At 27.5% G+C, this 21,924-nt stretch overlaps 3 protein-coding genes across 5 annotated transcripts; 1 reads left to right on the forward strand and 2 right to left on the reverse strand.

Moving 5' to 3' along the window:
- Positions 1 to 145: 145 nt before the first annotated feature.
- On the reverse strand, positions 146 to 1,215 carry LOC113792015 (uncharacterized). The gene has a single exon (XM_027341879.2). The coding sequence runs from the start codon at positions 1,104 to 1,106 to the stop codon at positions 516 to 518; it is 591 nt and encodes a 196-aa protein (XP_027197680.1). The 5' UTR covers positions 1,107 to 1,215; the 3' UTR covers positions 146 to 515.
- A 5,248-nt stretch (positions 1,216 to 6,463) lies between these two features.
- Positions 6,464 to 19,034, forward strand: Nos (Nitric oxide synthase). 3 transcript variants are annotated; one of them, XM_027341875.2, is made up of 13 exons: positions 6,464 to 7,345; positions 12,138 to 12,228; positions 12,302 to 12,682; positions 14,065 to 14,156; positions 14,220 to 14,418; positions 14,655 to 14,794; positions 14,905 to 15,506; positions 15,688 to 16,189; positions 16,750 to 17,117; positions 17,193 to 17,866; positions 17,943 to 18,455; positions 18,537 to 18,719; positions 18,792 to 19,034. In XM_027341875.2, the coding sequence occupies exons 1-13, from the start codon at positions 6,732 to 6,734 to the stop codon at positions 18,897 to 18,899; spliced, it is 4,467 nt and encodes a 1,488-aa protein (XP_027197676.2). In that variant the 5' UTR covers positions 6,464 to 6,731; the 3' UTR covers positions 18,900 to 19,034. The 3 variants fall into 3 exon arrangements, with proteins under 3 accessions (XP_027197676.2, XP_075679541.1, XP_075679540.1); XM_075823426.1 differs by lacking the exon at positions 6,464 to 7,345 and adding an exon at positions 11,902 to 12,012; XM_075823425.1 differs by lacking the exon at positions 6,464 to 7,345 and adding an exon at positions 12,023 to 12,057.
- An 80-nt stretch (positions 19,035 to 19,114) lies between these two features.
- Positions 19,115 to 19,744, reverse strand: Phf5a (PHD finger protein 5a). Its single transcript, XM_027341881.2, has one exon. It carries the CDS (start codon positions 19,623 to 19,625, stop codon positions 19,293 to 19,295), a length of 333 nt encoding a protein of 110 aa, XP_027197682.1. The 5' UTR covers positions 19,626 to 19,744; the 3' UTR covers positions 19,115 to 19,292.
- Positions 19,745 to 21,924: the final 2,180 nt, after the last annotated feature.

The raw sequence follows: 21,924 nt of genomic DNA on the forward strand, positions 1-21,924 counted from the left end.
GATAATTATGAAAATATTTAGTTCAGTGATGAAATTGTTACGAATTTGTTGTCATTTTCAATCATTAAATGATTATTTTGAATAGTTTGTTTCAATCAAATATCGCACTCCTCGAATAGAAAAATAGAAAAAAATACAAAACAGGTTTCTCATAATAAATTGATTTTATTTTCATTACATTATAGATATAAAGAAAAAAGCTTAAATATATCAATAAAAAACAAGTATGTGTATCGAAGAGAAGCGAAACAAAATTGTCATCGTCATTCGTCGTTGACAAACTCCTACCAGTTAAAGTATAGAAGATAAAAGACCATTCTAAATGAAATGTGAATTTGTATGCAATTATAGATTATCAATCATTAGGAAGTCATATTGTTGAAATTTTTGTTTTTACAAATGACAATAATTGATCGAATTATACCAATTTCTATATAAAAAAAAGTGTTTGATTTGTTTCGATTGACAGACGAATAATAATAGTATGGCAACTAATGATTAATCGAATTTAAATTTTATGCCATTTTCTGATAGGATTCTGGTGGATTACGTTTACGTCTTGGATGTTTTTTACCATCAACATATTCAAATTCATATCCAAAAAATGCAGCAAATACAAATACAATGCCGAATGCAAAAAATATGAATACTGAAATAATTGCGATAGCATAAGAAGCTGGTTCTAAAAATGATCGGGCAACAAATTGTGACAATGCCCAAAGAAAAAAACTGAATATAAATAAACAAGGAATGACCATCAAACCAGTATCGAAGATATTCTCAATGAAATTATTGCCAACCAATCTATCAACAACACGTACACGTACAGGACATTCAGGATGTTCTTTATTCATTGTACGTTCTAATTTTCTTGCATGATAGGTTAAATGAAACCATCGTATCGGTACACGAATGATTGCCCGAAGAATTCGTTCGGTACGCATACCACGACCATCAAATTCTATTTCATCCAGATCGATTGCTTCATCATCATCTTCATTATTATTATTATCTTCATCATCATCATATTTTTCATTTGTTGTTTTGATTGCCCAAAATGTTATACGATCACGAATATAAACTAATGTTTTCATAATACGTGACATGATGGATTATTTTTGTTTTGCACCTTATTTTCTAAAAATTTCAAAAAAAATCATACTACAAATTTCATTTGATGAAGATCAAAACAAAATAAAACAATTGACTCATCGACACGAATATATAGCAAAAAAAAATTCTTATTCCATATTCTGTGATAGACATTATTTTTATAAAATTGGCGGTCCGAGAAAAACATTAGCGCCATCTTTTATCTTGGAATTATATTCATTTATGAATTATTTTCAAATCTGAAGCAAAAAAAATTCAGTCTTTAATCGGGTTTCACTGAAAGAGAAAAAAAATTAGCATCATATTGGATTCTTCATACACACACACAATTGATGTGATCAGCAAATTTCCATCCAAATACCATCTGTAACTTAACTGATAAACGGTTTATCATTAAGACGACAGAATAAAAGACAAAAACCGGCAAAAAATGTTTTTTCCTATTTATGATATTAAAAAGAAGACAATGAAAAATGAAGGCCATTTTCTTTCCGTTTTTTTTCTAATTTTTTCATGAATGGTCGACCACAAATCAATATAATAATGATGATGATAATAATAATAATAATAATGGAAAAAAATTGCTGACAAATCATGAAATGAAATGTATTTTTCAATATTGAAAATTAAGGTTATGATCGAAATAAATATTTTTTATTGGCAAAAAAAAACGTTAATCCATCCATTTAATGGTTTATTATCTTTATTATCATTATCATCATCGATAACATTGACAAAAACAAATTTGTTTGTTTGTTGATCGTAAAAAAATTATGAAATTTTTGTAGCCAATTTGTTCATATAATCATATTGTTGTTCGAATGATAAATATCATCATTATTTACCTGTAATATATTTGGTGAACAATGATATAAAATTGGCCATTTTTTCAAACCATGGATGTTTCATACTTTTTTTCAGTTGACTTGAAAAGGATTCAATAACATTATCCAATTAAATGATTTGGAATCCATCAAGATTTGAATATCTACATAAATCTGATAAGTAACTGGACAAAGACATTGAGTAATTAATTTCAATTCAAGTAGAATCTTTATGATTAACATTGTTTTTCTTGTTGAGATTAAAAAAGATTTTTTTGTTTGGCTATGATTAAGATCTTTTTATCACCATGATTTTGTTGTTTGAAATAAAATCAGCATCACTGTTGATTTAATCATTTAGCTCTTTTTTTTCATTCGAGTTTCAAATTCTGTTAACATCCATATATAAAGGAAGTCTATAATTAGATTATAACTATAGAATTACGTTTTTTTTCTGACGATTAACGTTTCCAAAAAAAAACTACAAAAGAGAAATGACAGATAAATAACGGATTTTTTTGGTTGTAATAAAATTTAAGAAAGAAAGAAAAACAAACGTCAAACTGTTTTATATACAGACAATGAAAACAAATGTGAGAAACAAAAATTCTGGACATGAAAAGTGCACCAAAAAAAATATTATTAATCATGAAAAATCAAAGTTTTTCTTCACTTTTTTTCTTCGTTTGTTATCTTAGTTCACTGGATATCATTTGGGAACCATTGATTAGCCATTTTTCTTTTCATTTCTGCCTTTGTAACTTCAATCAATAAAATAACAACAAGAACAATTTTTCATTTTATAATGATTATGATGATCAAACGATCAATGAATTATTGTTTTGTTCCAATATTTTTGAAAAAATAATTATCGATCACATATCGATATAGCATGAATTGATCGAAACTTTTATTGTTTCTTTTTATTTGGTTCGAGCAATAATTTTTCAATAAAAATTTTCAATGTCTTTTGTTTAAACTTTAAAATGAAATAATTTTTTTTCACTTTCTTTTTATTGAATTGCAAAATTTCGTTGAAATTTCTAAACGAATTAGATAATTTAAATTTCAATAATTAAACTATAAACGTCTATTGATTTTCATCAAATTTAAAACTTTTCAAAAGAAATTGAGAGAATGAAAGATGAAAGAATCCAGATTTTTTCTCGATTAAATTTAGTTTTCTTGAAATTTTTTTGTGTCATTTGGAAGTTTTTTCATTCAAAGAAAAGAAAAACGAAAACGGAATTTGAATCAGCAAAAATATTTGTTCGAAAAAACCATTGTCAGTGTGTATTTGTTTTTGTCACTTCAACCAATGGATAAAAAACGAAGAATTCAAATTTTTTTCCCTAAAATGTCTTTGTCGGCATGAATTGCAATCTACAATTAATGTGATGAGTGTTGTTTGTCGGAAAAAAAGAATAAAATAATATGATGTTAACCAGGAAAAAGAAAAAAAATTCTTTGCTCATTCTTCGTTGATGATAATTGGAATAAAAGACAACGAAGAAAAAAACAATTTAAAACGGACGAGATTTTCATCCCATTTTACTTTATTTCTCAATGAACGCAATATAATCATCATCATCATCATTGTTTTTTTACGAAAAAACACGTCAAATTTATACAATAAAATTAAACAAAAAAAAATGAAAATAAATTTTCATTTCACTGTTTTTTACTTGTCATTCAAAGCTTTTTATAATGGTTTTGTTGATTCAACAACGATCCAAAAAGAAAAAAATGTTTCTTATTGTTCCTTATTGACTTGAACCACTTGGTTTTTTTGTATCTCTTTTATTTTTGTCTCTGTAGTTTTTTTTCTCGGAGAAAAATTGATTTATCATTTTCTCATAGTGTATAACCACATAAAAATATTACTATCCGATCGATAAGATCATATATATACGATGTTATCATCATTAATCCAAGAAAAAAAATATAATGATAATCATGAAAAAAAACCATAATGAATTAAAACATAATGACAGTATACGAGTGAATCATAGAATTCTATTTGACATTCTAATAATTAACTTGTGAAATTGAATGCTAGGGATATGAACGGTAAGCCTCCTGTTATTTATTTTTGTCGTTTTTTTTTGCAGAGATTTATCATAGAAATGGATTTCGGTTCATTTTCTATTTTTGTTTGCTTTGTGATTTGTGTGTCAAAATTATTGAACAAGAATTTTTAGGCGGTAAAAAAAATCATCATTGATCCAATGTAGAAAGATTTGAATTTTATTTTGTTTTATATTTTTTTTGAGGAAGTATTATTCTATTTATGTAAACTAATTGAACAAATGACAAGTTTATCCATATTTTTTCCAAACAATCATTATCCGGCATGACGGGATTTAAAATTTTTCAACAACAACAACAAAAAAACAAATAAAAATCTAGCTAAGTAAAAGCAACGGAATTTTCATTTCAAAAAATAAATTATTGAGAAAACAAAATAATTTTTTCATTTTTGCAATTATTTAAATTGCAAAACGAAAAAAAAATTCAAAATAATCATTAACATTTTTTTTTGTCCTATTTAATTAAAATTCATTTTCATTTTGAATAAACTGAAAAATGTACCAAACATTTCAGATCATATCTAAAAACTATAGAATCGACCATTCTCTCGAAACTGGACCACGGCATTTTGGCTCAATCACTTGTATATTGTACATTTTTTTTGTTTTGTTTAAAAAAAAGAAGAATGAAAATCTATTGTATTTTTGTTGATAACAAAGAAAATACACTCCAAAACGAATGATTGTCAGATTGATTTGTCAAATTTTTTTTGTGGGCGGTCATATTATACAAATTCAATGGATTTTGTTTTTTTTTGATAAAAATTATTTAGAGATACAACAATATTTTGTTGTTGCTGTCTTGTTTTTTCCCTTTTTGTATTTGTATTCGGCTATAATAAATTTAATGAATCGTATGGAAGTTGGATTGAAAAGAACAAGAAAAAAACAAAAACAAAATAATAATAAGACAACGATGATGAAGAAAGGAAACTTTGAATTCTTATATACATGTTGTTTGTATAGTATGCGTAATGATAATAATACGTAATAAGTATCATTAATTTGTTCTCTCTCCAAAGTTCTTATGATGTTGATGATGATCACCATCATCTTGTTCTCATTGTTTTTTTCTTTTCTTTATTTTGCATTGAAAAACAATGTGTGAAAGGGAAATTTTTTGTTTTGCTTCTTTGTTGCGTAGATTTTATTTAAGAAAATAAGATGAGAAAAATTATGTTCTATCATGAATCCAATGATAGTGGTGGCTTATCGTTTGATCTATCGGCGTATACTATTGGTGTTTGTCATTATTATTATATCATCATTCATTTGTGCCTGTGTTTTAATGTTGTTGTTTTTTTTTGTCTACATAAGTCTATTGAATGATGTTCGTTTCATTTCAGTTGAGTTTAAGATTTGGTTATTTGTTTCACAATAAGCATTAGAATTATTATCATGGATAATAAGTTAATATATTAAATAACTATAGTGGTAGGATATGGAGATATAAATTTCAAAAAAAAGCCATGGATACCCTAAAATAACGAAGCAGTACCATGAAAATCATGACCTACAGATATAAGTGTTAATACAATTATATCTGAAATTAATTAGCCACTACTGAAAACAACAACCAGAAAAAAAAATCGGAGTTGTTGGCTTGGTTTATGATGATCATAATGATGACAATCTAATGACATCTTATAAACGAATAAGTATGAATTTCATTGAAAAAAACAAAACGGTTATTATTTCATCTCGATCTTTGATCGTTTTGAATTTCATTTTTTTCATTTTTTTTTGTTTGTGACTAAAATCGGCATCAAATATGGGACAAAGATTGAATAACAATTGCAAAAAAATATGTATCTGGTAAAAATCCATAGAATCAAAAAAAAAGTGATAACAATCAAAAAGGATTGAATAATCATTGTTATCAACAATAATTTGAAAAAAAAGAAAGTTCAAGTTGAATGAATCTTTTTTCTATCAAATCAAATTTATTGTTGTTGTTGTTGTTCAATCGGCAAAAAAATCGACAATTTGACAAGTTGTACAATCATTTTTTTCTGGCTTCACATTAAAAATAGCATTGAAAAAAAAGATGAAAATGATGATGATAAAAGATGTGTGTTCGGCAATTCGATACTATCCAATTTTTATTTCGATGATAATAATAACACTATCGGGTTTTGTTATAAATAAAGGGCGCCAAACACATTTTGTTTTTTCCTATCAACTTATATACTTGGGTGTTTGATAAAAATTATATTTTTTTCACCTTTTCGATAATGCGCAGAAACAATTTTTTTTACAATATAATAATTTGGCGCCTTGGGCTTTACAAACCCATATATATTGTTGTCATATTGCTTATTTGTATTGATATAAGACACGCACTCTTACAAAATTTCAAGTCTAAATAATATCTATATAAATTGTAGTGAAAAAAAGTATTTAAACTTGATTCAAATCTGATAGTTCTTTTAGTTGTCCATTGGTTTTTGATTCATTCTGTGTTTGTCAGTCAGTGAAAGAAAAAGAATTGAATCCAAACTTTTGGTTTTGTTTTGTTTGAAAATAATAATTTGTTGCATTCTTTGTTTGTGTTAATAATTTGTTGTTTTCTTATGTGTGTAATAATCGAAAAACTAAAATTAATTGATTTCAAATTTTTTTCCAATTAAAATTCAAACTTTTGGATTGATTTTCTTTTTAAATTTTTATTTTGTCAAATCAACAATTTTTTTTGAAACAAAAAATGTCATCGTTCGATCAGGATTCAAGTGTAATGAGACTTCGTCTCAAGCGTTCACCATATTCTGCTAAAGGTTTTGGTTTTGGTCTGAATATTCAGGATCGTGGTGCACCACCCGTATTACAAATATCATCAATTGAAAATGATTGTGAAGCAAAAAAATCCGGTCTAATACGTGATGGTGATATTATTTTACGTATTAATAATTTGGATGTATCAAAATGTACATATGATGAAGCAATACAAACATTAGCATCAACACCAATGAATACATATGCATCATTTATGGTACGTGCACCATACGGTTATGTAACACGTTTGGTCACTACGTTTGAAGAAGATGGTACATCGAAAACAATTCGAATTACTGAAAGAGCTACTACTAATTGTCAACAACAATCAAATGAAATTTCAAATAATTATGTTGTTAACATTAATGATCAATGTAATCATCATCAACAATCACATAATAAGGATGATGTTGTCGATGATGATGATGATGACCATTCTCATCATCAACATCAAAATCATATCGATAATCATCATCATTTGTTACCACAATCTACAACAACTATAACCGAAGAATCAACAACAAATCAATCACGTACACGGAAAGGGTAAGTCAATTGAACTTTTTGTAAGAAAAAAAATTTATAAAAATGAAATTGGAAAAAGAATCGGAGCCATATGTTAATCGATTTTTACGCTTACTTAACTATGGGCAAAATGACATCATTCATGTGTTTCATATTGAAAAATCGAAATCAATTTTTCAAAAAAAAGGGTACTAGGCCATTCAACGCAAGGTGACGCATTCATTCATCGAACTCGTTAGAAACATTTTCACGAGTCAATAAATAGTTCAAATCAATCTATAAATCATTATATGTGTTTTTGGGGTTTATTATTGATCGAAAAATGTTCAGATTCAATTCTATTTTTTTTCACTAGGCCAGATTTATGCGAAACGATCAACAACTTTATTATCATCATCATCATCAACATCATACAATAATAGAATTTGTAAGACATCAAAATGATTTTGTTATTAGTATAAGGCTATAATTTGAAATTTTCAAATTGAACTAACATGATCAACAACAAAAAAGAAGAAAACAAAACAAATGAATTAGGATATCTCAATATCTACAAACAACGACAATATATAAATTAAAGAGACATTTTCAATAGCCCTATTATTATTATTATTATTATTAACCATCATATAATGTTATTGGATTCAAGAACCAGTTTGAAAGAAAGATGAAAAAAAACGAATCTCATATAATAGGCTACCGACTAAATTCAAGATCTGGAAATGAGAAATCCTTTAAATCTAGATAAATAAATAAATAAAAATGAAATGAAATGAAATGAATTGAATGACCATTATCGATTCTAGGATTTTCAATTCTGATCCATAGGAATCAATCCAAAAAAAGAAAGAATAAAAATACTACCCACTTATTTTCATTGGATTCACCGATCTAAACATCCACTATTATTCATTCATTCGAATAATTCAATGAAAATTCAATTCAATAAAAAAAGTACCAATTCCTGGAATAACGTTTTTTCCTGTCTATTTGTTCTATAATCATCAAATTGAATAATACGACTAAATCAATATGGATTGCTTGTTCATTTTGTGACACAATTATCATTAGTCAAATGATCCATTATTTTATTTTTGTGCATGTTTTTTTTTCTCACATTCAAATCTCTTTGGTGAATTCATGAAAAAAAGGTGTATCAAAAATGAAAAACAAAACAAATATCTGTTTGATTTTTTGTTGTTGTTGTTGAAAAGATTGTGTTTATAAAATGAAATTACCAAAATTCCTAAGTGATTATCATTATTAAACATAGTGTTTTTTTATGTGTACATCGATAAGAGAAAGAGAAGCAGGATAGTAATCACTCAATAATAATCAATCAGACAATTATTTATTTGTAGTACTAATATAATAGATTTGCCGCCAATCATCATCAATAATCAAAAAAAAACTGATTGATTGAATCAAATCCGTTTTTTTGCCATTTTAAATGGATGATATTGAATAGACCAAGAAAAAAGGTATGCCGCTTTTAGCTTGAATAAACATGTTTTTCATTACTCGTGATATGGAGAAAATTTTAGTGAATCCAAACAGATGGATTAACTCGATAACGTTTTTTTCTTTCTTCTAGTTGCTGACATTTTTTCTGGTTTTGTTTTGCGTTAATCAAGTAAATAAATAAACAAAACAAAAAAAAATCTGATATTACAGTGGAGAATTGTATTTATGAGATTTTTTTCTCCTACTTTCGCAATCATCAAATCTTGAAACAATCAATCAATTGTGTTTATGTTCATTCATATTTGATAAAAATGTCACAAGAAATTTGTGTGTGATAACCCTTGACAAGTTTTTTTTACAAACAATTTCATATGGATAAACATAAAACAATGGAATATTTAATATTAGAAAAAAGTATCAATCAAAAAAAATTGTTTCAACGATTGGTAGCAATAAGAATTTTTTCTTTCTTTTTTCCCCTCATTCACTTTCTTTGATGACAACAACAACAAGGATACAATATATATTTAATAAAATGTAAATTGAAAAATGAACACCGAAATACATCCAATAAAAAAAAGTAAATATTGGAATTTTCTTGTTTGGTCTTTTTTTTTGTTTTATTTACCTGATTCATTCAATCATTCATTCATTCAAAATGATTTATCAATCAATAACATGGCCATTAATAGCGAGAAAACATCATCAAACAACTGCAACAGTAATAACAACATGAGAAAGTTCATTCATTCATTTATCATGATTGCTGTAATGAAATGATAATTTATCATTTCAAATTTATCAGTAAATAGAAAGAAAAAAATATAATATAATTTAATGAATAAAATAGAATAAAATAAATGAACAGAAAACACAGTATGTATGTGACGAATTTGGTAAATAAATAAATAAAAAACACAGGTATAATGGTAATAATTTTGGGAATTTTATTTTCTTCCCAAAATGATTTATGCAAGATTGAAAACAAATAGCAAAAAAAACTTACGTTTCATGCATGCAACAAATATATCTTTTATTCAAATTCATGGATATTAGTTGTTGTTTGTTTGTTTGTTTGGTTTTTTTTCAATTTGAAACAAAACAAAAAATACAGTAGCACAAATGGGAAATTTATCAAAATAATAATGACAAGGACAATGAATATTTTTTGTTTTGTTTTTTATTTTGAATTTCAGAGCTTTTTTTATTTATCATTCGTTTAAATTCTGAAAAAATATCCCAACAAAATTTCTTAATCAAAAGTTTTTTTGTTACATTGTTTTGCGATAGAAAAAATGATTAGATTTTTTTTTGAATCAAATCTCAATTATAAAATTTTTCATGAAAATTTCATCATTAGAAATAATCATCAATCATGGGAATTTTTTTTCCTACAAATACATTCTAACATAATGATCATGTTGATGATGTTCGTACATAAATCACGTAACTGAATTGCTTCCGGTTACGAATTGTAATTCTTTAAAAAAAATAGAAATTTTTATTTCTTTAAATCATACAATTCAGATCATTCTGATATTGTTCATTCATTCATAACTTTGTTTCAACAAAAATACGAAATCATAAAAGATTAATCATCAATCAGAATCGTCGTCTTGAATCATTCTTTGGATTCGAATTTTCATTTTTATTTCTTTCTTTTTTTTTTTGGTTGATGGCTTCATTTTTTTTTGTCTTTGCTGTTGTTCTTGTTGTTGTCCAATGGAAAATTATCGTTATTTCCTAAAAAAAACAAGAAAGAAAAAAACATTGATAAAAAGGACACTTCAACGGGAACGTAACTTTGAACAATAAATTTCATTCTAATGAATGTTTCAAAATATACGTGCGTTTACTATAGCTGAATTTTTTCGGTTGTCATCATTGTTGTTGTTATTTTGTTTTCCGCATTCAATTTTGTTTTTGTTTTATTGTTTGGCTTGTTATCATTATCATTATTTATTTTTATTTGTTTTTTTTCACTTCTAATCTATATTCATCGGTTGCGACAATTTAACTACATTTTTTCCTACGATTTTGTTGTTTTTTTTGTTCCATTCACCGCTGTCGTTGATTACTGAGGTTTGGAATAAATTTAACTAACTTTTAAGCTACTTATTCTGTTTTTCATCAACATTTTCTTCTTCTTCATCAATGTTGATAGGGGAAGAGCAAAAAAAACTTTGTTCATTTATTTCCTGTACATCATCAAATCAGCCATATTGTCCATTTTTATTTGCTAAATTTTTTTCCCTGATCTTAAAACATTGACAGAATCGAGAAAGAGAGAGAGAGAGAAAAAAAACATAAACAAACACAAAAAGAATGTTTGTAAAAAATAAAATAGAATATTCTGTTGTTTTTGTTTTTCAATTTTTGTTTGTTTTGGAGTGAAACAAAAGTTTTGTTTTGTTTTACATTTAAAGTCATTTTTATTGTTGTTGTTTATATATTTTACATTCACAAAAAAAGTGATGATCATCATCATTTACCATTACAATCATCATTGATAGAGTGCAAAGTATCACAAGTATTTCAGAGAGAGTGAAAAAAAGGATATGTTTAAAGGAATATTTTGTTTGCGCTAAACTTTGTTGGTCGATTCGTTGTCATTTTTTTCGATACAATGTTTTCTGTTTATCATTGTGATCATCATCATAATGCTGATAATAAATCAAACATTTTTCCCCGATAATTTTAAAGGAAAATTAACATAAATACATATAGTATTGGCTGGTATCCTTGGATTTTTTTTAGATTGGATTTGATGATTTTCATCATCATTTGAATAAAATCTGTAAAGTTTAACAGAAAAAATAGTATAAAAGACTATAGAATGAATGAATTTATATTTCTACTTTTTTAATTGAAATTCTATTCAATTTTTCCATCAACTAACACACACATACACCGACCGACAGTATTGCCAGTGACATTTATTCATCATCGAATTTATTTTTTATATTTTTGCATACAATATAACTTCTGTCCAAGTTCAAACTTTTATTTCTTCTATCAATGATTTTTTTTCTTCTCATTCATAATATTTAAATATATTTCTTCCCATTCTTTTTTTTCTTCTGGAATTCATTCTTCATTCATTCGTTTACAATGATTTTATTTTGAATTTTTATTTTCTCATTTTGTTGGAATTGTAAATTCGTTGATTATCTCTTTCACTTAGTTTAGTTTGGTTTTTATTTTCCAAATCAATCAACTAGAGCGTAAATAATCCATTGTTGATTCGTGATGAATCTTTACAATTCTAGGTTTTGATTCAATTTAATTTTGAATTGATTTTTTTTTCATCTATTTTCGTTTTTTTTTGCTTCATTCATTTATTTGATAGGTCGATTTGCATCGGTCAAAGACCAATACGAATACGAAATGTAGCCACATCAAATGTTACTGTGGATACTTTACATCAATCAGCTCGACAGGTAAAAAGTTATTCTTTAATTTAAATGTAAATTTTTTATTTTTTGAATTTTTGATATAAATTTGAAATGTTAGCCATTATCATGTACGGAATCGGTTTGTCTTGGTTCATTGATGAAACAAACAAAAGAACATCTTGGAATATGTCCATTACAACAAGTGTCGAATTTGGACCCATCCACTAACAATCAACAACAACAATCCGGTGATGGTATAGGTCAACAACGTAGTAAAGAACAGGTGTTAAATGATGCCTATCAATTTATGGAACAATATTATACATCGATCAAACGTTTACATACACCTGCACATCGTAATCGATTACGTGAAATTGAAGCTGAAATACGATCAACCGGTACCTATCAATTGAAACAAACTGAATTGATTTTTGGTGCCAAATTAGGCTGGCGTAATGCACCAAGATGTATTGGTCGTATTCAATGGTCAAAACTTCAGGTATGTTATTCTTTTTTTTCAAATCATTTACGAAAATCATTTAAACAAAATGTTGGTCAAAAACAAAATCCCACTTGATTATTTTAGCCATTTTCAATTGTCCAAATAGCCTCAAACAATAAATGTCTTTAAAGACATGCATCCGAAATAGAGAGAAACAAACCGAATAGAAACAATATTTGATCAAATACTATATTTACCAAAATGATTTGGCAAACACAATTTTTTATTTTTTTTTAGTTTGAAAGAAATTCTTTAATAACCATTCACTATTTTAGTACTAACTCGATGAACTCTCACCCTCTTTTATTTAGCCGATTTCCGGTGGGAACTTTTTTTTCCTCTCGCAAACAAGAAAAAAAATTTTCCGGGAACATTCTAAGCACGTTTAGTTTTTTTCATCATCGAGTGATTTTGAGAAAAAACAAAATGAATGCGGAAACCAAAAAAAAAGAAAAGATGAAAAAAAATTTGTCCACTTCTTATATCATAAATGATTTTACTCGGAAAAATCACTCTGAATTTGTAAGATTTAGTTTTTTCCTACTCGATTCTCATTCTATATGATATTTTCTTTTTCTTTTTTTTTGGTAGTCGCCCGGATTGACAATGATGATGATGATACAATCTGATTGACATTAGTTAGTTGCCTTAAAACTAAGAAATAACTGAGGCCCACCAATGTGTGCCAATTTTCATTAATTTCATTCCTGATCAATTTTGATTTAAGTTGTAATCAAATATTTGGGGGCGGGATAACATTAACTTTTTAAAAGTTGAAGCCACCAACAACACAGAAAAAAAAGAAAAGAAAAAGAAAAATGATGTCATGCGTAATCAAATGAATTGATGAACCGAAATAATTCTGAAACACATTTGCAATTAATAATTTTCTAGACTTGCTTATTGTTTGAAGAAAATAAACATAACCCGAACAAGAAAGCGAAAAAAAATACAACACTATCGATTCTTTCTGTCATGACATACTGTAATAACCATTGTAAATTTCAGCCAATCAGGCTAATACAAAAAAAATGTTTTCGTTCAATTCTTGTCTTTTCGTTTTTTCCAAGAATGGTCATGAATTGAGAAAATTGAACTTGATTAAATCGATATGGATTTTAATCGATCCAATCTGATTTATTATTATTGTATGATTATTTCAAAGAAAATAAAGAATTTAAGTGAAAAACAAAACAATTCCGTTTGTTCGTTGTTGTTGATTTTGAATTGATTCTATTGTTTGAAATTAAGAAAAAACATCGTTTCGATAATTTGATTGTATTATATTAAGCTATTATCATCATCATCACCATCAGGATTTTATAAATGAAATAATTTTTTTCTATTCTTTCGCTTTCTGTTTATTGTTTTTATTACAGGTTTTCGATGCACGAAGCTGTAAAACAGCACATGAAATTTTTGAAGCAATTTGTAATCAAATCAAATATGCAACAAATCGAGGAAATTTACGGTTTAGTATTTCTATGCATCGATTTCTATGATTATTAATTAATGTCAATCGTTTTGTTTATAGTTCGGCTATAACAATATTTCCACAACGAATCAATGGTCGTGAAGATTATCGTATATGGAATCAGCAATTAATTTCATATGCTGGTTATGTTATAAATTCGAATGAAAGCAAAGAAATATCGATTGAAAATGGTAGCCATCATGATCAACAAACGACAAAAACAATCATTGGTGATCCGATTAATGTCGAATTTACACAGGTTTGTCATATCTAACATTTTATTTTGTTTTGAATAATTATTATAAAACAAAAAAAAATTATCAAAAAGTGAAATTCAATTTCATTTTTATTGAAAAATTGAAATTTTCAACAAATAGATGGATTTGATTAAATCATTTCCCATGAGAATTTTTTTTGTTTTGATTAGAATTCTGCTTGATTGTCATTTAAAACATTCGTTTTTTTTCTTTCATTTTTTTACTATAATCACGAAAGATTTGCACGAAACTTGGTTGGAAAGCACCAGAAACCAAATGGGATATATTACCAATTGTAATCTCAGTGCCCGGAGAAGATCCACAACTATTTCCATTGAGTGAAGATTTAGTTCTTCGTGTTCCAATTAGACATCCCAAGTTAGTATTTTAAATACAGAATGATGATAAGAGAGAGAAAAAAAATTAATTTAATTTGAATAAATTTGTAATTATTTTGTTTCACCACTTCTATCCCCTTTATTCATAAGATATAAATGGTTTGAAGAATTGGATATTCAATGGTATGCATTACCCGCCGTATCATCAATGAAATTTGATGTTGGTGGAATTGAATTTCCTGCATGTCCATTTTCCGGTTGGTATATGGATACTGAGATTGCTGTTCGTGATCTTTGTGACATACATCGATATAATATATTACCCGAGGTTGCCAAATACATGAGCTTAGATATGAATTCTAATGCAAGTCTTTGGAAAGATCGTGCTGTTATTGAAGTCAATACTGCCGTATTGTATAGTTTTCAAAAAGCTAATGTCACCATTGTTGATCATTATACAGCAGCTGAATCATTTATGAAACATTTAGAAAATGAAAATCGATTACGCGGTGGTTGTCCTGGCGATTGGGTTTGGATTGTTCCACCCATTTCAGGATCTTTGACACCTGTTTTTCATCAAGAAATGCTTAATTATGAATTAAAACCGGCTTACAAATATCAGGAACCGGCATGGAAAACACACATCTGGCGTAATGGTAATCTTGATGAACATAATTCAATAACATCGACTCCAAGAAAATTACGTTTCAAAGAGATTGCTAAAGCAGTGAAATTCACATCGAATCTTTTCGGTAAGTGTTGTGAGCAAAATGTGAAAAACAAAATGATAAAAGAAAGAATGACTCATTGAAATCTTAATATGTTTGATTGTATCGATCTATAATTCTTCTTTTTTTATATTCTTCCATTTTCTTAAATGGATTTTTTTTCTCTTCTCCACTCTCTTTCTCTCTTTTGAATGATATCCTGCAGGCAAAGCTTTGAGTAAACGTATTAAAGCAACGATTTTATATGGAACGGAAACAGGTCGATCTGAACAATTTGCCAAAAGACTTGGACAAATATTTTCCCATGTATTCAATGTTTCAGTATATTGTATGGATTCATATGATATGCTACATTTGGAACATGAAACATTATTATTATGTGTTACAAGTACATTTGGAAATGGTGATCCACCGGAAAATGGTGAATCATTTGCTAAACAATTACAAGCAATTAAAATGACCGGTGATACGGCACCGGATTTAGATCGTGAATCAATTTCATTGCCAGTTACTTATCTACGCTATTCATCATTGGATACTTCAGAACAAGGTAGTAGTGTTAATTTGAATGTGGATGATAAACAACGTACTATCACCAGTGGTACATTCGATTCATTCAATCAATCTTCACCAATAATTTCAAACAATACAGCTGGTGATGATTATTTTACATTTGCCGATCATGTTGGTCCTCTTAGTAATGTTAGGTAAGTTTTTTTTGCCGAATTCAATCTATTATCAGGAAAAAACTTATCGAATTCTGTGTGTGTTAAAAAATTGATTTGTATGCACACACTCGCACACCATGATTTAACTTTTTTTTGGTTTTTGTTTGACTATCAATCGATCGTTTCTTCATTTCAGGATAATTTGATTAGTTGGCAGAATTTTTGAATCGTTGTATTAAGGTTTTTTTGTTAGTGGTAAAAAACGAAAAAAACTTTTTTTGTTATAAATAGCATCAATCGAATAGAGAAGAGATAAAAAAAGCAGCAATGTCAACAATTCGATTCAATTATTGTAATGACAAAGACATTGACAAGAATTGAAAAAGCAAAAAAAAAAAAGAAGTTTCTTAATCGTTTCATGTTTTTTCTTTTCTTTTTCCATATAACTGGCCAAAATACAAACAGAAAGATTTAAAATTTTAAAATAATCAATATTTAATCGTTATTGAATATTATTATTTGTAAAAAAAAACATTATTAAAATTGATAATATCAAAATTAATTGTAAAATGAAATTCATTATCATTAAATTCAAATAGATTTGCTGTGTTTGCACTTGGTTCCAGTGCATATCCAAATTTTTGTGCATTTGGACATTATCTGGATAGAATGTTAGCCGAATTAGGTGGTGAACGTATAACACGTTTAGGTATTGGTGATGAACTTTGTGGTCAAGAACAATCATTTTATGAATGGTCAGCTGAAGTTTTTGAACAAGCATGTGAAGTATTCTGTTTGACTGATGAATTGGATATGAATGTTGTCACACGTTTAGCCGCACAAAAACCATTACAATGGTGTAAAGAAAATGTTCGACTTGATGATGAAAATATAAATAGTAATGATGATGAAATTGATAATGAATTCGACGATGATGTAACAAAAGAATCAAAACGTATACAACAAGGTAATAAGTTTTTTTTATTTCGTATCCCATTTATATTAAAATATCTATGTACATCATTTTTTCTTTTTGTTTTAGCATTATCAAAACTAAGTAACAATAAAAAAGTCAATCATTATAAATTGATTGAACGAAAAAACTTACATGATCCGATGGATGCGAAAGGATGTTTAGAAGAAGCAAATCGGCCAACCATTCGAATTACTTTAAAAATTGATCATGATGAAAATGATGAACAACAAACAATTGATGAAATCAAACCAAATGTTCATTATTATCCGGGTGATCATTTGGCAGTATATCCGGAAAATTCATCACAATTAGTTCAGGGTATAATTGATCGTTTATGTATTTTGAATCCATCATTACAACCAACAAAGCCATATGTGATTAAAATTCGATCACAACATTCATCGATGGAAAATCAATTGAGTGAATCAATAAATAGCGGTAATAGTTTTTTTGGTGGTTTAGGTAACAATAATTCAAATTGTGGGGAAAATAAATCAACATCAAATGATCATGAACAACAACTTAAATGGATATTACATGATCGTTTACCTTCGCCAGTAACATTAAAAGAAGCATTAACACGTTATCTGGATATAACCAATCCGCCAACACAAAGAATTCTGTCCATATTGTCTGAACATGCATCCGATTCATATGAATCGGAATTGTTGAAAAATCTTTCAAAAGATTCGGCCGCTTATGAAACTTGGAAAGCAAAATATTTTCCTAATTTTTTAGAGGTATTTAAAAGATAACATACTTAAATTTCATTGTTATTCAAATTTAAATTTATCATTTTTTATAATTATTTTCCAGATATTGACTGAATTTAGTTCCATCAATCCTCCTTTAGAATTTATTTTTACACAGTTGCCAGTATTGAAACCACGACACTATTCGATATCAAGTTCGCCGCTTACACAATCTGCATTTCAAATTGATCTTACTGTTGCTGTCATACAATATTATACGGAAAGTGGTAATCGACATTTTGGTGTTTGTTCAAATTTTCTTAACGATAAACCGGTAGGCGGTGATGTGTTTGCATTCATTAGAAGTGCACCGAATTTTCGTCTACCTAAAGAACGAAAAGTTCCCATTATAATGGTCGGACCGGGTACCGGTATAGCACCATTTCGTTCATTTTGGGAACATCGAATCAAACTGAAAGAATTAAATTCATCAGCCGATTATGGTAAAATGACACTGTTTTTTGGCTGCCGATATCCATCCATGCAACTTTATCGTGAAGAAATTGAAAAAGCAATGTTTAACAATGTAATTAATGACTATCATGTTGCATATTCACGTCAGCCTAATCAGCCAAAGGTAATTTGATATAATATAACAAAAAATCAATCATGTTTTCAACAATTATCTGTTGTTCTGATTTTTTTTCCGATTGTTAAGAAATATGTCCAAGATATAATGCGATTATTATCTAAACAAATCTATTGTGATCTAATCGAACGAAAAGGCCATATTTATGTTTGTGGTGATGTTTCAATGGCACAAGATGTGAATAAAACATTACAATTTATATTACATGAAAATGGTATACATGATGCTGATATGACACTTTTATCACTTAAAGTATGTATTTTTTTATTAGTTAAATATTCATTTATCATTAATAACATTTTTTAATTGACTTGAATTAACAAGGAAACGATGCGCTATCATGAGGATATTTTTGGCATTACATTACGTACAGCTGAAGTGACCAATCGTAATCGTTCGGATGCAGTGAAACGTACATTCTCCAATTCTTGATTGTTCAATTATTTACAATCACCTTTTTTTCATTTTTATTTTGTTGTTGTTGTTGTCCACTTATTCGATTCCAATATATTTGCACACAATCCAATCCATTGAAAAAAAATTAAAATTAATTTATTTCATGATATAGTTTCATCGTTTTAAAAAACTGTTATCATGATTTTAATCTTGTTTTTGTTGTTGTCTTTGTTGAAATTACAATGAAAAAGTCAATTTTCAAAATATCAATTTTACTTAAATGGCAAAAAAAAATAATAAAAAAATTTGTACGTGATATTCAAGATATTTAATTAAAATCGAGATCGATTGAGATATAAAACAACAATGGTTAATGTCGTGATGTTTTTTTCCAGGAAAATTATGTGATTTTTTAGGTATATTTCTTCGCTATCTTTTCTTGAAACCATATTTTTTACGTTCATAGAAAAGATCCGTTTTCGATGATCCTAGATTGACAATTTTCGGACAACCATCACGATCTTTTTCCAATATGGTACATTCTTTACAATAATAAGCATCGCTTACACCAGGTCCACCACAAATAACACATCGGCCTTGATATGATCCATAATTACATTCATCACAAACTCTAACCAATGTTGATGGTCGAACATATGAATCACAGATGACACATTTACCATCACATTTTTCACAAAGACGACCGATAGCTACTCCCGGTTGTTTACGGCAAAAAATTAGATCCGGATGATGTTTAGCCATTTATCTGTACGTGAGAAGAAAAAATCGAAATGAATCAAAACAAGAATCCAAATTCTTAAATAATTTTCGAGCCGAGTTTGGCATTGGATCATCAAATGAAATGTGCATTTTAACACTTCATTCATACATAATGTAACACACATCGGGTTGATTTGAAAACCTGAACACTAGATGGCAACTAATGAATGGATGATAAAAATTTTAAATTTTACCCGCGATTTTTTTTATTTGCTTGAAAAAAAACTTGATGATGAATTCTATTGTCAAAAATTTTCAGAAATGAAAAAGAAAAATATAAATTCAATACATGAATTCATGCCTGTCATTTTTGTTGTATGAACAAAATGATGATGATGATGATGAATATATACAATCAAATTATCATACTGATTGATGGGTGATATAAATTGTAAACAATTGTCTATTATTATTCGTTACTGTCATCATCATTATTCTTTCCATTCATTCATTCATTAATTCATATAGTTCACTGAACAAATATGAACAATGAATATTCATTCATTCATTTATTCTTATACAATCAAAATTGGAGAAAAATTTATTCACCTACACGCTGAATATATTTTGGTAGATTGAATAAATATATGAACATTCAGATTTGCAATAACAATACTTGATCATTGTTTTGTTTTTTTTTCCAGATAGAAAAAAAATATCTCAAGAAAAACAGAGATTATAATGATTAGAATTTGAATAAAAAATAAAATTACAAAATGTACTACCCCAAAAAAAAAAAACAAAATACAAACGATGGACAGTTTAATTTTTTCTGTTGTTGACAAGGAAAATATTCAAATCAACTGATTGGGTAAACATCTTTGTTCCATGAGAAAAAATATATAACAACAACAACAAATATAGAAACACATTGTATCGATTATTATTATTATTATTTTCGTATGTGTGCAAAAACAAAATTCAAAGCATTCGATGAATATTTATATGAAATGAAAATTGTTATCGTTGTTTTTATATTTTCTTTTGCAGATTTGTTACCAAAGTAAAAATGTTTTATTTATTCAACAATAACAACAAGAGAAGAAAAATGATTCTGGATTTTCAAAATTTTTTAAAATAAGCAAAATGGCAAACCTAAATCCAAACACACGAACACAATATCCATTCTCTCTCTCTTACCATATTATACTGAATGATATCACGGATGATCCAGGGCCTGCAGACATAAATAGTTACACAGACAGGGCATATAACCCCACACATGCCATGAAAAATGAGTGGGAGTTTGTTGTTGTTGAATTCCAGCCGATTGGCACGCAGACATAAACAACATTTTAAAACGGATTTTCTTTTTTCCAAAATCTAAATTCACAAAATGGCTATGGTTATTGATATGTGTGTTTTTACATATGTATGAAAAGGAAGAAAATCAAAATTAGCACATTTGTAACGTCATAGACAAATAATAAACGAATAAAAAATCCATTGCATCATCATCAGTATTGTTTCAAGTGATGATCATATTAGTTGGAGCAACAACAGAAAAAAATAGAGAAAATTCAATGACGAATAATAAAGTGTAATGTTGACACAATCAATGAATGAGTGGGTGTTTGTTTGTCTGTTTGTGTGTGTATGGATGTTTATTTATAGAGAATCAATTCTTGTTCATATTGCGGAACTAGGAAATTCAACAAAGAACGATAAAGTGAAAGAATAATTCTTTTCAAATGAACATAAGAAAAATAGAAAAATAGAATTAAAATTCCGAAATCTATGAAAAATAATGTTTGATATGATTCCGGCATATTCGAAAATATTTATTCTCATATAGTTAGTGTGTCTGTGTATGACGATTATGACATGAAGAGAAATGGTGAATAAGTGGTTTCTGATAACACACAAAATTATGGATGCTTGATGATGATATGGTTTGATGATTTGACAATGACTTGATTGTATAGAATCGAGTCTTTTCTTTTCCTTCTAATTTTTAATTCAATTCATTTTTTCTATTCTATAGTTCTTTTCAGTGATTTTTTTCCAGTAATTTTTCTAATATTATTTAGCTATAGTTTATATATAAAAAATAATGACAGCAAAACAATTCTGATCTAAATATGATGATAAAATAATTGGCTGTTTTTTTTCACTGATTTCATTCATTCATTCATTAAATATGTGCGTTCATTCGATTATTCTTTTAGCTTTTTATTCTTATTTGTCATTTTCTTTTCAGTAAAATGTAGAAGGGAAAAAAATTAAAAGAACAAATGAAACTCAAGTGAATAGGAAAAAATTAGTGTTTCATTGAAAATAA

This window comes from Dermatophagoides pteronyssinus, unplaced genomic scaffold (genome assembly GCF_027571235.1).
Source record: "Dermatophagoides pteronyssinus isolate colony J.1.1.1.1 unplaced genomic scaffold, Derpt_VIB-CSIC_2022.12 sq0028, whole genome shotgun sequence".
NCBI classification, from domain to species: Eukaryota; Metazoa; Arthropoda; class Arachnida; order Sarcoptiformes; family Pyroglyphidae; genus Dermatophagoides; species Dermatophagoides pteronyssinus.